The 14,870-nt window shown below is 44.9% G+C and overlaps 1 protein-coding gene across 1 annotated transcript; it reads right to left on the reverse strand.

Moving 5' to 3' along the window:
* Nucleotides 1-725: 725 nt before the first annotated feature.
* On the reverse strand, nt 726-13,683 carry fam83c (family with sequence similarity 83 member C). Its single transcript, XM_041034596.1, has 5 exons — nt 12,608-13,683; nt 9,396-9,563; nt 8,299-8,423; nt 3,284-3,520; nt 726-3,079 (listed from the first exon to the last, which is right to left on the reverse strand). The coding sequence occupies exons 1-5, from the start codon at nt 13,115-13,117 to the stop codon at nt 2,287-2,289; spliced, it is 1,833 nt and encodes a 610-aa protein (XP_040890530.1). The 5' UTR covers nt 13,118-13,683; the 3' UTR covers nt 726-2,286.
* Nucleotides 13,684-14,870: the final 1,187 nt, after the last annotated feature.

The raw sequence follows: 14,870 nt of genomic DNA on the forward strand, positions 1-14,870 counted from the left end.
CGTTTCAGGAATTTTTTGCGATGTGTCCCACTGTCATAAAACGTGTGTCGTGTTTGAAAATCAGGGTCAGAGATGGATTAAAATGTTTAAACTGTTAAGCAGCTACACCAGCAGCTCTGCAAGGCTGAGCTTCAACAGAACAGCTGAATGCTAATGTCAGCAAACTTTAACATCACTCCTTTAGTACATTAGCATGCTAACACTTGCTAATTAACACAAAGTTCAGCTGAGATTTTGGACAAACTAAAGTTTTTTCTGATGATTAAAGTTATTGTAGTTGTCAGGATTCATCCTGAGTGGATGATTAATGTCCAAACCACACTTCAAGACCATGATCCAGCCAAGATGCTAAGACATTTCACTCAGGCTCATTTAACAGGTGCGAGCCTCGTGGAGGCGCTAGAGAAGAAGTCACAGGATCAGTAAGCCAGAAGGATTCATCCTCTGTGGAGCACGACAATCCATCCGATGGCTGCTGAGACATTTCAGTCTGGACCAAAGTGGTGCCCCGGTTGATTTACTCTTGTCTACAGAGCCACACTGTTTGCATGACTGAAAATATCCCATGAAATTTAAATTAAGATGTAAAAATGGTTCCCAGTTATTAGAAAGTGTCGTTGTTGTATTTTACCCCCCATGCGTTACAGCGTGGGCGTGTCTTTCCTGAGAAAAGCGTTTCATCTTTACAAAACCTGACAGCAACACAAGGATCAGTCTGAAGAACCTTCTAACTCCAACTTTGTCATTTTATTAAATCCTTAAATGTTAATCTTACGAATGAAGACCAACACAGAAAGTTCACATTCTCCAGTACATAAACATATTGTAAAAATAAAATTACATAAACAAATCAGCTGAAGAATTGTGTCTTTAACAGAAACCCAGAGTCCTGACAGTCAGTTCATGGACTATATACAACACAATGTACATTACTCACATGAATCCAGGTCTGGCTGATTCAGCTGGCAGTAATGACAAAAAGTGAAATGAGCAGTAAACACAAACACACAAAATGGAAACACATATCAAAACAGCTGATCAGTATAAAGTCAGTGTTCATACTGCTGCTCTGCACTGAGGAGGAGTCCTGTAGTGCTGAGTGATGAAAGACTTCAAAGACCAACATGCATCGGCACAATACGTCCCCAAAAAATAAAACATATGGAAACAATACAGTTATAATGAACTGTAGTATCTAACTGGGTTAACAGTCTATATACAAATCTACAGAAAATGCTGTTATTTTAAAAAAATGTGGAGTGCGAGGTTTTAACCCTGTAATAAAGAAGCTAATCATAAGAGAACAGCAGAATGTGCACACAGATTCTTTAAACAGAGACAAACAGCATCTTCTCACAGCTGTCTTATTTTTCCCATCTGCTGCTTCCCCTGTCGTTTCTGCTGAGAACAATGTTTTCCACCTGCATGGCCTCAAAATGCAGCAAAGCTTCAGTTTCCACATTTACACCTAATTTCCCAGAACTGTGATGCAGCTAAGCAGGAGGGAAACAGCCGCGCTGCTTCTGCTGCTATTTACAACAAGATTTGTTCTCTGAACAAAGGCTAAACTGTGACTGTAAACTTTAAGGCAGGATGATCAAGGCACATGTTGTGATACATTATAATGCAGAAGTGTTACAGCAACATTCAAATTTAAACAAAACCTTTAAAACCGAAAGAAAGAAAGAAAGAAAGAGAAAAGGAAGAGCGCTGCATTAAAATCACTGTCTAAACACATATTAACTAATTCCAAGTGCTCTCTACTGTCTAGTTCATTTCCTTTGTTTTTCTGTTTGTATCAAATCAAATATAAAAGTGAAAATCAAGAAAATCAAAGCTGATTTTGACATGAATCTTATTTTGCAATAAGTTAAAGGCTTCATGCTTCCATCTCAGCTGCAGCCGTCATTTTAACACATGGTCATTTGTGTTTATGTAAAACTACTTTTAGCTACAACCTTGTTTTTATTTTTGAAAACACGATGGTTCAGGTAGAACTTGTTGAAAAATGGATAAACTGATGATTTTCACAGATTTCAATGTATAATTTTAATAAATGTTAACATATGTTATTCCTGTGTTTTGTGAACTGCAACCTCACAACGAGTCGAGTCTGCACTTAAAAGAGGCAGTGTGGTTTCAAGAATCACAGAGGAAAACTTCTCATGGAGAAAAGTTTCCGTGGACGAGTGACGAGCTGTAATAATGTAAAAAGAGACGCCACAGGAACACAGACGAGGAGGAAGTTAAACATTTAGTCTGATAAATCAGTCTGAGCTCGTCCGTTTAGTTTGTGCTCTTGAGCTCAAAGCGGCTGTACACCTGCTTGGATTTCATTTTGTTGTATTGGTTCACCAGGTCCAGTTTGCTGTGGCCCAACGTCATGCGCTTCTGGTCCTGCCGGCTCATCAACACGCCCGGTGAGGGCGGGGGAGGCGGGCTCTGCTGGCTCTCCGGCTCAGTCTGACAGAGGTCTGGCCCTCCCCAGGGCGAGGAGCTGAGAGGGGACGGCGACCTCCGGAAGTTGTAGGTGTCTTTGTCTTTGCCAGAGGGCGGCAGGAAGAGGTCTGAGAGCTTGTTGAGGAACTGGTTGGAGGAAGTCCTCTGCTTGGAGACGAGTTTGGTGTCATTGGCCGGGGAAGGCGTCTGGGTCTTGGGGTTCAGGTTTGAGTTGGGGGTGCCGTGAAACATGCTCGGTTTGTGGTCGTACAACCCCAACGCCTGGAACTTGGAGGAGGTGCCACCGATGTTTGGCCTCATGACGTCCGCCGGGTTAGGCTTGTTCCACTCGATGCCCATTGGCTGACCGTAGTTCGGCGATGGTCGCTCAGGAAGTGGCATGTGATTGGTCGCTCCATTAGCAGAAACCCGTGGCCCTGGTGTCGGGGTAAGTCCTCCGGCTGGTTCCCCACCTCTCCTCTCAGGGCTGAGGTGAGAACTGTTGTTGGGTTCCTTCTTGTCGTGACTTTGAGTGACCTTGTAGGCGTTAGAGGTCATCCCAGGTGCAGCCTTCACGCTGGAGACGCTGTTACTCGATTGGCTGCTGGAGTTTTCAGAGCACACCCTGTCCCTCTGCCTGCTGGAGGAGGGGAAGGTACAGATTAGCATACGGAACATTTTTTAAATGTGACTGAGAATAGTAAAAAAGTGTTTCCATAATACAAACAATTCAACTCCAAAAAAATATTGTTTTTCCAGTTTCAAAATGTTCGAACAGAAAATGAATCTTTTAATCATGAAAGTTATTTTTGAACACAGATATTTGCTGTTTTCAGCTTCGTACCTGTCAGCGAGTAAATCCAGCCCCGTGACCGGGCTGTGCCCCATGCCCATACCCAGGCCCATCATGGCTTGGTAGGATGGGAAGTAGGGCATCCCCTCCTCCTCTGGGTTGTAGAAGCAGTCGATGATCTGCGAGTCGGCGTACAGACAGCGAAACTCCCGGTCGAAGCTGTCGGTGATGCGTCCTGAGAAATGCATCACCATGTTGCTGTGCACCTGAGCCGACAGCCAGGTGAAACTGGAGAGGAGGCGAGGGGCAGACGTAACGTTAGAGCGAGAAAGCAAATGAACCTGGACCTTAAAGGCCAAACTACATGATGTGCTTCATAACCATGTTTAAAGAAATGAAAAAAACATCATCAGCACGAAAACAAAAAATAATGAAGCAGAACAGGAAACGAGCGTCGGACTTAGATCTGTCAGTGTAAATGATCTCTGCCACCTCCAGCTGATAAAACTACAGACCAGTCTAAACTATTTCCTGGACAGTGATGAGTCACTGTGCTGACTCAGGAGCTGATCTGCCAGCAGCAGACAGGAGGTGCATGACCACTGAAGGCAGAATTAATGCTCTCACGGCTGAACGCAGGACACACAGGTTCGGAGGCAGAGGTCTAAACAAACGTCCGAGCTCTACTGAACGATGTGTATTACCCATCAGGCCTCAGACGCATGGAATAACAAACAAGCAACCAGTGGAAGAAAGCAAATATTCCAGATTTAGAATAAGGAAGAGGAAATGACTTCACATCAGCCAGTTCAGCGCCTTTATTAGAGAGATGAAAGGAAACAGGAGGGAGAGATGGGAGTTCGAGAAATCAATCAGTTCCAGTACCAAACTTCCTGTCTGTTACTTCTCTCTGCCACAGCTCAGTGAGTGCATGTTCATGTACAAGCAGCTCAGAGAAGCATGTTTCCATCCTGCTAACCTTAAAAATCTATTTTACATGCAGCAAGTAGTCAGATTAAGAACACTGTAAACTGACTGAGGGTTAGCATAGTTTTAAATGGTCTTAAAAGATGAATTTAAATCTGACTTTATATGCAAATATGAGCTCAGCCTCTGATGAAAACATACTTTTCCTTTTTTAAAATTAAATCATATTTTAATTTTTATGCATTTTTGTGTCTCAGCTAATCAGAATCAAAGGTTTGGGTCTGACTCCAGCGTCTACAGACTACATTTGTCAGTATTCAGAGATCATGGCCTGAAAATGACAGGTTTTAGGTAAATGGAGACACTGCTTCGAATTAAGTTGCCACAGATAATCTCTGCAGGCATGACAGCACACGCCGTGCGAAACAAAGTCAGAAACACATTCTTCTCTGAATGTAAATCGTTTTAAAGGACTGAAGGTCTGAGGCAGTGAGTGGGTTTTACAGCTCTGAGTGAGACTCTGAGGAACCTGCAGGACAACTTTCCTCTGTGATAAATCACTCACCGCTCTCACACGTTCCACGTAATTCACCTGAAATTCCTGGTATGTTGTAAAGAGCACCTGATCAAAGCACGCCTCCTCTGCAGAACCTGTAAAAAGTTTGTTTTCGTCGTCTTATCGCTCTGCATCGTCACTGTTACACCGTCACTGAGGTTTTCTTTGACGATCCGTCATCACTGTACCACAGAACTCGTATAATATTATAACATTACAACATATGGGTCGTATTTTTTTATGGAAGGTCAGTTATGCCAAGGTAAGCCTGGCGTTCCCGTGACAGCTACAATCGATTTCATGACGTTTATAACACAGATAGAAGGACATTTTAAAGGGTTTAACAAAATTCATAGTTTTTATATGATCACAACTGTGTTGTCCTTCATCTGTTTCTTTTACATTTTTTTAACTTATTTAAAATTTACATTATATAATAATTCCTTTAATTTTACACACACACGTTTTCTTTTTAACATTTTTTAAATTTATTTATTTTTTCCTCTTCTCTTCACACATACCTACACATTCCTCAGGTCACACTTACACAGACACACACACAGACATGTGTCCAAATGCCAAATGTCTGAATCTAATATAGAAACATTAAAAAAGTCTGTAAAACAAATTCCAAACATAACCTCTGTTTCCTGAATCTCACTGTTCTGCGTTATCGTCTGTATAAAATAAACCTGTGTCTAATTTGTCCCACTGATCTACTGAAGGAAGGAAAATCTTAAATTACTGGAGCTGGTTTTATTGGTTTGATGTTAACTCTGGGCAGAGGTCACAGATAAACGCTGCACTGATCTGCTACATTACCACTGAATCAGTGTTTATTTGTGCCCTGAGCCGCCAGCCACCTCATCAGACCTCGCCCTTTGGAAGGAAAACAGGAGGAAGCAGCGAACAGAGGTGACACACCTGAATCAGGTGACTGACTGCACCAACATGAGAGGACGTGTGGATATGAAAATATCTCCTGTCAAATATTTGTCATTAGAAATACGGTTGTAAATTTGATCAGCTGGTTGATCTTGTTATGGCTCAACCATAAAATCTGAATGCTGGCCCTCTGACAGTGTCCACGTCCAACCCTGTTTGTATCATGTTTTATATGCTGCACGTCCTCCTCCTCCTCTCCTCCATTCCCAGCGGTCCTATCTTCTTCCTCCTCTTCCTCCTTTCACCCAGCCCGGCCATCAGCAGGAGGGTCCCCCATCTGAGCCAGGTTCTGCGCAAGGTTTCTTCCTGTTCAAAGGGAGCCGTTTCCTGCCACTGTCGCCTTAAGTGCTGACCTGGGGTCAGACTCTGGGTCTCTGTAAAGCCCTTGAGACAGTTTTGATTGTGGAAGGAGCTGTATAAATAAAACTGAACTGAACTGAATAAGCTCGGGTTCCTGAGCTGTCAAATACCAGCATCTCCAGAGAAAACTACTGAATCTGTACAGAGTTAGTGAACTTTGACCTCTGACCTCTCTGGAGAGGAAAGAAAACTGTCTTACGCCTGGATCGTCTTCATACTGGCTCATCTTTCTGAGCCTTTGACATAAAACCAGCTAATCAGCTCACTTTGAAAGCGCAGCTTGAAATGAAGGCAACCACAACATTTTCAGTACGTTTCTGTAAAGATCCTCATCAGAACTGTTTTATCCAAACAACTGGAAAATGGCTGAATCCCTGCGAACATTTTCCAAACGCTCAGATTCCCCATCAACACTGAAAGAGGAAGTTCAGCTGCAGTTTTCAGATTAATCCTCCCTTGTGACTGTTTTTGAAGAGCTGTATTTTCGGCGTCCGTTGGCAGCTTAGTCTGAACAAACCTCACCTTCTTCACCTTGCTGCTCTGCTTTCACGTGCAGCTGTTCACCTTTGCTGTCAGGGGAACGACCTGTCGCATTTAGCATCTTGCTGGACTTGAATGTTATCCTCTGCCAGGCACTTCTGCCGTTGGTAGGAAGGTATCTGAGCTTTTCCTTTTGATACTTCAAGTACATTTATGAAGCTTGTGGGTTATGGAATGACAGCAAGGTGAGGGGCCTTTGTTCCCTGAGTGTGTCCTTAAAGGCACAGCTTCACCTCAGGCCTGGTGCTGGAGGAGGAACTGCCACCACAGCTCTACACCACGTGGATAAAACAGCCGGTGTAAAAGATCAAAACACTTCTTTCTAACATCAGCCCAAACGTGTTTATTAAGTGGTCTAAACCTGAATTTTTCCTTTTATATGAAACCAGAACGTGAACCATGAAACTCCAGGAGTTTACATAAATCTGACTTTAAAACATCACATAGTAAACGTGATTTGTGACGTGTTTTCATAAAACTCAAAAACTATCAAGTAGAAAGGTGAAAAAAAAAAATCAACAGTCATCATCAACACTTCGTCTCTGGAGCTGTGAGACACTACTGAGTATCTGTCTGACAGCTTCGCTGGTACATTACACTCGCACTGACGCACTCACACACACACTCACTCACACACACACACTACACACTACAGGAGCATGGGTACACACTTCTCCCTGTGGGAATGAAACAAAATGGAGGCGAGTGTGAGCTGAGGACGAGGAACCAGCAGTTCAAAGAAAAACGTCTGTTTCAAAACTCATTTTAAAACTTTGATTCTTTCATTGATCAGTGTGACGTTCTTAACTGAATCCAGCTGCGTTTCCTGACGCTCTATCAGATTATATGATAATGAAAATAATCATCACACAGTTTGAAATAGGTGAAATAAAATCATCCTCCTTAAATTCTTTTCTTTTCCTGTAAATTGAAACCTGCAGCCGCTGCTCTTCAGAGCTTCGTTATTCTCGTGGTGAGTGTGTGGCTGTAATTACAGGCATTACTCAGGTATTCTCCTCACTAACAGCAGCAGCGCAGTCTCTCTGCGGCACAACACGGTTCATTGTTACACAACTTATAACACGCACAGACATTTGCAAACTCGTCAGAGCGTCTGAGCTCAGCTGGCTTCCTCCTCTAATCCACTGTTAGTCCTGCTTATCAGGAGCGATGCAAAGTAAATGTCAGGCTGCTAAACGTGAGCAGTCCACACGTGTCTGTTGACACTTATATTTATGTTCATGTGTTGTATTGACTGTTTGTCCTCTTTAGTGGCCTGAATGTGTCTCTTTATTTGTGCGCTTCCTTATGAACACCCACCTACACATGTTCTTACGGCTACGGACCATCAATCTGTGATCCTGTTCCATTCCAGCTTTACTGAAACACACACACACTCGATTCTGCCATTTTATTTAGGTAAAAGGAAGGAGGGAGTCACTGTGAGTCTGTTGTGCTGAGATCACACAAACGATGCAACAGAAGCACAGTTGTCGGTTTGTGGAGTTTTTACAGCCTCTGTCTGTTTCTATTTGTTCCTCCTCTTTTAATTTGCACAGCGTCGGCTCTTTGTCGAACAGTAATTAAGGCCTGTCCTCTCGTCCACTGTGAGTCCTCACCTGTGTTCTCACACACTCGTTCCCAAAATTTGTCCTTTACTTTCCTGCAGTTTGTCATTCGCTCAGAAGGAACTGCACAACTGTGTGAGTTTGTGTGTGTGTGTGTTCTCCTTGCTAACCTGTATGACCCCGCGATGACCTCTTCACAGTCGATGATCATAAACTTCTCCAGGACCTGTCCGGTGAATTTCTTGCCGCTCTTGGTGCAGTAAGTGTCGCCACACACACTGCGAATACGCATGTTCTGCACAGAAACACACAAACACACATCTGACTGTAGGACAAACGCACACGTGCAGACTCACAGGAGAAACACGGGCTTTCAGGAACAAACCAGGACAATAAGAAAGTTGTAAATCAGAAAATAGATCTGTATCTCGCAGCACGATTCTGTGTGTGGTCTTTTTTTTTCCTGCCTCTGATCTGAAGTCACGATGTAATAAACAGTGACTGAAAAGACTGAATATCTTTATGATTTGTGATGTTGATTTTCACAAGCAAACAGGTAAGTATGTATCTACACACACGGAGCGCTGAGCAGCTCGTTCTCACTGAGTTTAATGAATAAAAATGTTTGTTTCTTCAAAAAGGAAGAAAAAAACCAAGAGGAGGTTTTTTCCTTCCACGTTATGCTACAGTCGCTCCACTCTAACACTTCAGTGTAACTTCTGGAAGTTAAGTGTAGAGACGTCTGTACTGACGAGGCTGCAGAACAGACGAACACACACACACACACACACACACACACACACACACACACACACACACACAGCGGTTTCACACAGTGGAGTAAGTATGAAACACTGATATCATTTTAAGATTTACACAGTCTGAAGACAGAAACAGACCAAGTGGCTAAATGAGGACGCACTCTGAGGACGCACTCTGAGGACGTCCTCATTAAGCAGTGCTTAAATTAAAAAACGACAATGGCTGTTTTTCATCACTCATTCATGATCATGACCTTCAGCCTCTGAGCTGCAGCTGCAGCTGCAGTGCAGGTTGGTGTGGTTTGGTTCCACAGGATCACGCAAGTTTAACATCTCAAAGCACGAAACTCATGATATCGACTTCTGTCTTTGCTAAATGCATCTTTCACTGACGTTCAGTGAAATCAGCAGGTGTTTACTGACTCTGTAGCTGAGGTCTGAGTGTGTCCGCTGCGTATCAGTCTGTCAGTTCTCGTGTTGCGTGCTGTGTTGTTTACTGCGCTTACGCTCAGGTGTGTGTTCTGAATGTCGAGTGCGGAGCACATGTCTGTGAAGTAGCTGAGGTTCTTCTCGTCCAGCAGGATGTAGATGGGGACCCTGCGCTTGTTGGACGCCTCCATCAGATCGCACAGCAGGTCCACGTCTGTGAACACGTCCATCACCAGCGCTATCACCTGGAGCAGCAGGGAGATAAGAGAGACGACAGCACAGACTCTGTCAGGGACGAGGTCCGAGATACATCAACAGCAACTTTACAGCAAAACCTTCACTGTAGTTTCACTGTAGTTTCACTTAGAGACGCCTTCAGAGAGCCGTCTGGAGCTGAAGATTTAAAGATTTACCTGGACTGAAATCATCAGACAGTGGACTGAACATTTTGGGGGTTTGGACTGTCGGTTGCATTAAACAATCATTGGTGTTTTCACAGTTTTCTGGACTAAACAGCCGAAAACCAAAAATATAATTAACTGATTCACCGATAATGAAAGTAATTTATCTGCAGCCCCGGTGATATGGACGCTGAGAAGACCCAGTGAAGTCAGACATAAATCAGCCCAGGGGCCACCACTGTTAAAATAACAGAAGTAGTTTAAGCACAGCTCTGTAACACTGATGTAACTGAGGATTTATGACTCAATAATTTCAAAACAAAAGATAATTATAGCTTCAAAACCTACAGTTGGTTTGTGAGGAGCAGGTTCACAAAGTTTGAAATCATGGCCAGGTAAACCTGTTCAGGGGCCCCCAGGGCAAACTTTGCTGTTGGGCCCCCGATGCATACAGCACTGAGGGCAGCCTCAGGTTTTACCCAGAGACCCAGAAACCGAGCCTGGCTCCGTCACTGTGCCACCACCTGGTCCAAAGCTTTCTGTGTGTCAGAGAGTTCATCTGCTCACATTCACACCACCTCACCCCCACCTGTTAGGCTGTGTGACCAAATTACCAACATACAAGTGACACAGATTAAAACTGGGGTTTTCGGGGCCCCGGGCCAGTTCTCTGCTTCGGGCCAGTTGTTAATCCAGCCTTTCTGGACATTAATTTAATATAAATACTGAACATCTCACTTTACAAATAAACTGTTCACCTGCACTGAGAGGAAGAGACAGGGCCCTCTATATGGGATGTGTTACGCAACATTAATGTACACACACACCAAGAATGTGTGTGACTGCACATGGCTGTGTGAAAGTGGACACACGTACAGACACGCTCAGACCCATACGTGCCCACAAGTATATACACACAGAAGACACAAAATGACTGAAAACACCTCAGATACACTTTTATCACCTGACAGCAGAAAAAAAAAACCTTTCTCACAGTTCATGTGTTTTGGTGAGAGCAGGAAATCTGCCAACCTGACTAAATCATATCAACAACTGCTGATGAGAACCGTGAGCATAACGTTCACCTGGTCATCATTTCAGGTGAACCCCGCGTCACGTGAGAGCCACAGAATGATGACGAAGCCAGTTCAGCTTTAAAACACATTCAAGTCAAAGGTTAAAGTTCTGCTGTGGTTCTAATCCTGTGAACGGCAGCGAGTGAAGTGAGGAGAAGCGGAATGAGCGAATGTCAGTTTCCCCTGACTGAGGAGCTGCACTCCGTCATTGGATCTGAAAACCTGCTGACTCCGCACTAACGTGTGAGACAGAGGTCGGTGCTGCTGCCAGAGACACAGAGACACAGAGGCTCCTCCAGCCCGTCGTGTCTCTGCACCGCACAGATCCTGCTCATAAAACAGGTCTATTTATACAGACAGAAGAAGGAAGTGTCTGTGGAGACGTGACTCACGCAACATGTGCCTCGCTGTCCACTAACAAACCAGCCGTGTTCCTTATTCCACTGTTCTGTGATCAGTGAAGTGTCATAAGTCCCAAACTCACGGTTTTACATCACAGATCTGACAACAAGTGAATCAGGCATCAGCTGAAGTTCGTGATTAGAAATTAGGTGTTTTATTTTTACTGAATCCAAAATGGCTGCCACACCAGCGGATGCATTACTGAATGGGTCTGCTGGGGGCTACATGTCTGTGCCCGGGAACCCACTGGCTCCGGATCCACCCGCGCTCATGTCTACGACCGAGCCGGGGATCAGAGTCAGACTCCTGCGGCCTGTGAGCCGAGGTCAGTGGCTCAGTGACAGGCAGAGCGGGCCGCCGGCCTCGGTGCTCAGAGGGAAGTAAGAGCTGATCAAACATGACAGCAGGCGGGGCGACAGGCCGACGCAGGCCCGGCGCATCTGTCTGTAAGCAAACCAAGTGGAAACCACCGGAGGGAGAAATTAGGCGCTCAGGTGAGAAGGATGAAAAACAGGGACACCCGGCTCACAGTGAGACACGGCGGCTTCTGCATCAGGCTCTTCACCATGATGTGGGTTTCACACACAAAACCTGAAGTTCACTTAGCTTGTTAAAGATGATTAAAACTACAGGTGGTAAAATAATACAATAATATTTCACATTTTTCAAATCTGCCTCTTTTGCCTGATTTTACAGGTAAAGTCTCAGACTGTTTCATGCTGTCATCATGTTTGTCAGTCCTCTGCTGAGAACTTCTAACTGCTCTAACCCGTATGAACGCTGATATATAAATAAAGCTCGTTCATTCTCAGAATCTGCTCAGGTACTGTTGTGTATTTTTCCTTCTTCAGCAGATGAAGGTGAAAACAAACATAGTGTCAAACCCTGCACAAACAGTGAAGCTCAAAACAAACAAAGCTCACTTTTGAGTGGAAGGGACCTTTAATCCTGCTGAACAGTGAAAGACATCACAGGTGACAGAGTGAATTTCTGATGAATTTCTTTTACAGTCACCTCTGTGCATCACGCAGCTGCTCTAACATCTGCTGAATGACACGCTGTGGACGTGTCTTTTACCTGAGGACCACCTGCTGTCCCTGGACCTCCAGCTTTGACAGGCAGGTAAACTGCAGAGCTCTGTGACTGACCTATTTTCCTCCACTGATTAACCGATCGATCAGTGTTTGTTTAGGTGTCTTGCACTGTAAACAGTAATGTGAGCAAGTTCTTAAGAACTTAATCTGCAAAAATTAAAAATTCTCTAAGAGGTTTAACAGTTATAAAAGGTTTTTTATATTTAAAAAAAACCTTCAGTATTTTGTTAATGAACCGACACTGAATGAAACTGTCGTGTGTGGGTCTCTGACCTCTTATGGTCCCACTGTGACCCACGGTGCGGTGCCTTCTTACCTTTTTGGCTTTGTTGATCAGGGACCTGATCAGGTCTTTGACATTATGAGACTTGTCCCTCTGGAAGTAGATCTGCGTCTCTGACGGTCCGTATCTCACCGGGGACTCCGGCCAGCCAAGCTCCAGGATCGGCGGCTCTTCGTCCGACATCATAGGGAAGTAGGTCCCGGAGGTGAGCTCGGACACGGCGTCTCCGTCCCCGAAGTCCCGGTCGTTGGGGCCGATGCCGTTGCTCTCGGAGCCGCATGTTTTGGCCGCATTCTGGGTGATGTAGCGGATCTCCGGCGGGGAGAGGAAGTTGAGCTCCCGCTCCTCGGCCAGGACCCTGCGGTACTCCTTCTCCCCGAGCTCCAGCAGGGCGTCCGTCGCCAGCCGGGCCGCCTCGTTATGGCTCAGCTCCAGCGTGGACCCCTGCCTCCACGGGTTCTTCACCTCCTCCAGCCGGGAGGCGAGCTTGCCCAGGGGCTTCCTGCCGTTCGTGGACGGCCGCAGGCCCTCCGAGCTGATCATGGTGCCTGTGTAGTCAGCAGGTCTGGGATTACTCTGAGTCCCCGGTCTGATAAAACCCCAACAATCCTCCGACAGCTTATGAAAGGAACCAAGTAACGCACACAGCCAAACTATTCAGGCGTCGCACAAACACAACGGACCCACAAAAACCAAAGTTCCATTTACAGCAGCCGAGCAGGAGAAGCGGAGGATTAGAGCAGGAGCGGTCCGCACGGCCGGTGATAGACAGCAGATCAATAACCTGATAATCAGGTCAGAGCTGCACTGGAAGCACAACACAAACAGGAAGAGAGCACAACAAAGTACAACAAATATCTGTCAGTCAAGCTGACTCAGCACTGACGCTCCGTAAAGTCCGGTTTACACGAACAGTCCCGCGGGTTCTGTCGTCCGGGATCTGGTCTCAGTCATAATCCGGATCAGCCGGAGCGGGATCTTGTCCGAGGCGGTGAAATGGTCCTCGCTTCTCTAGTTCCCCGTCATGTCACACAGCACCTGCAGTCCCAGGAGCCTTTTCAGCACCGCGGCCACCTCCTCGCTCCCTCAGTGTGTGTGTGTGTGTGTGTGTGTAGGCTCACCTGTTGCTACCTGTCCTGTCATTGGTCTCCAACGCGGCTCCTCCCCCTGTTCTTCCTCCCCCTCTTCTTGTGTCTCCGTTGTCAAGCCAACCACCTCCTCACAACAGGTAGGCTCCTCCTGCGTAGACATTTCAAAATAAAGCCCAGAGAGAGAGAGAGAGAGAGAGAGAGAGAGAGAGAGAGAGAGAGAGAGAGAGAGAGAGAGAGAGAGAGAGAATACTTTATGTTGAGATATTTTACATGAGTTTTTACACACACACAGATATTAAGTGACTACAGGTGTGTTGTTGGGAACCTTGTTCTCCTTCCTGTTGATCTGTGCACAGAACGTTTCTCTGAAATTATTATGAAAATTTTCGGAGCCGTAAAATGAAGCAGCAGTCTGATAATTTGCGTAGTTCATAGTTTTATCAGTTAGTTATTGTTGTTCGTGGCCCAACAGGAAATCTACATGTTTGCATCGGTTCAAGGATTCTGATTTAAGGTTGCAGCAGCAGCAGGGTGGGTGGCAGCTGGAGTCTCTGCAGTTAAAGACAGTTTGTCATTATAAAATATTGATGTCATTAACAGCCTCCACTTTATGCCCATACATGTTGCATATAGAAGCAGAGTTTGGATATTTTTGGATATAAATCCATCATGTCCTTTAAACAGACAGTGTCAGTCCATGTTTATTACAGTAATTCAACATTAGTGCTTCTTTACTGTAACAAATCTAAGGCCTTTATTTTGAAGGTCTGACCTCCAGTCTTTCTCATTCTATCTCTGCTTCTCTTCCTCTAAAAGCATAAAATCACGTCTTTAATTCTCTTCACTCTGATTTGACTTTATGTGGAAAGATGAAAAATAAAGAAAGTAAAGGAAATTTTCCTTCCTTCACTTCCTTTCTCTTACAAACAGAAGCTACAGACATTAATACAGAGACTAACAGTCAGAATTACAACAAAGAACAAACTGTAAAGATAAGATCTACACGTCAGTCAAAGTTTAAACACGTTTTAACTGATTGCATCAAGGTTTTCCAGCTGTTATTTCTATGATTAATCAGATTCTATGTTTGAATCTCAGTCTCCGCTCACCACGTGTGAGATGGAAAACACCAGGCTACAACCCCAGCTCACCCCAGGGCTCAGTCTGGTCCTGGACCTGGACCTTCAGCCTCATACTTCATAAAG

This window comes from Toxotes jaculatrix, chromosome 3 (genome assembly GCF_017976425.1).
Source record: "Toxotes jaculatrix isolate fToxJac2 chromosome 3, fToxJac2.pri, whole genome shotgun sequence".
NCBI classification, from domain to species: Eukaryota; Metazoa; Chordata; class Actinopteri; family Toxotidae; genus Toxotes; species Toxotes jaculatrix.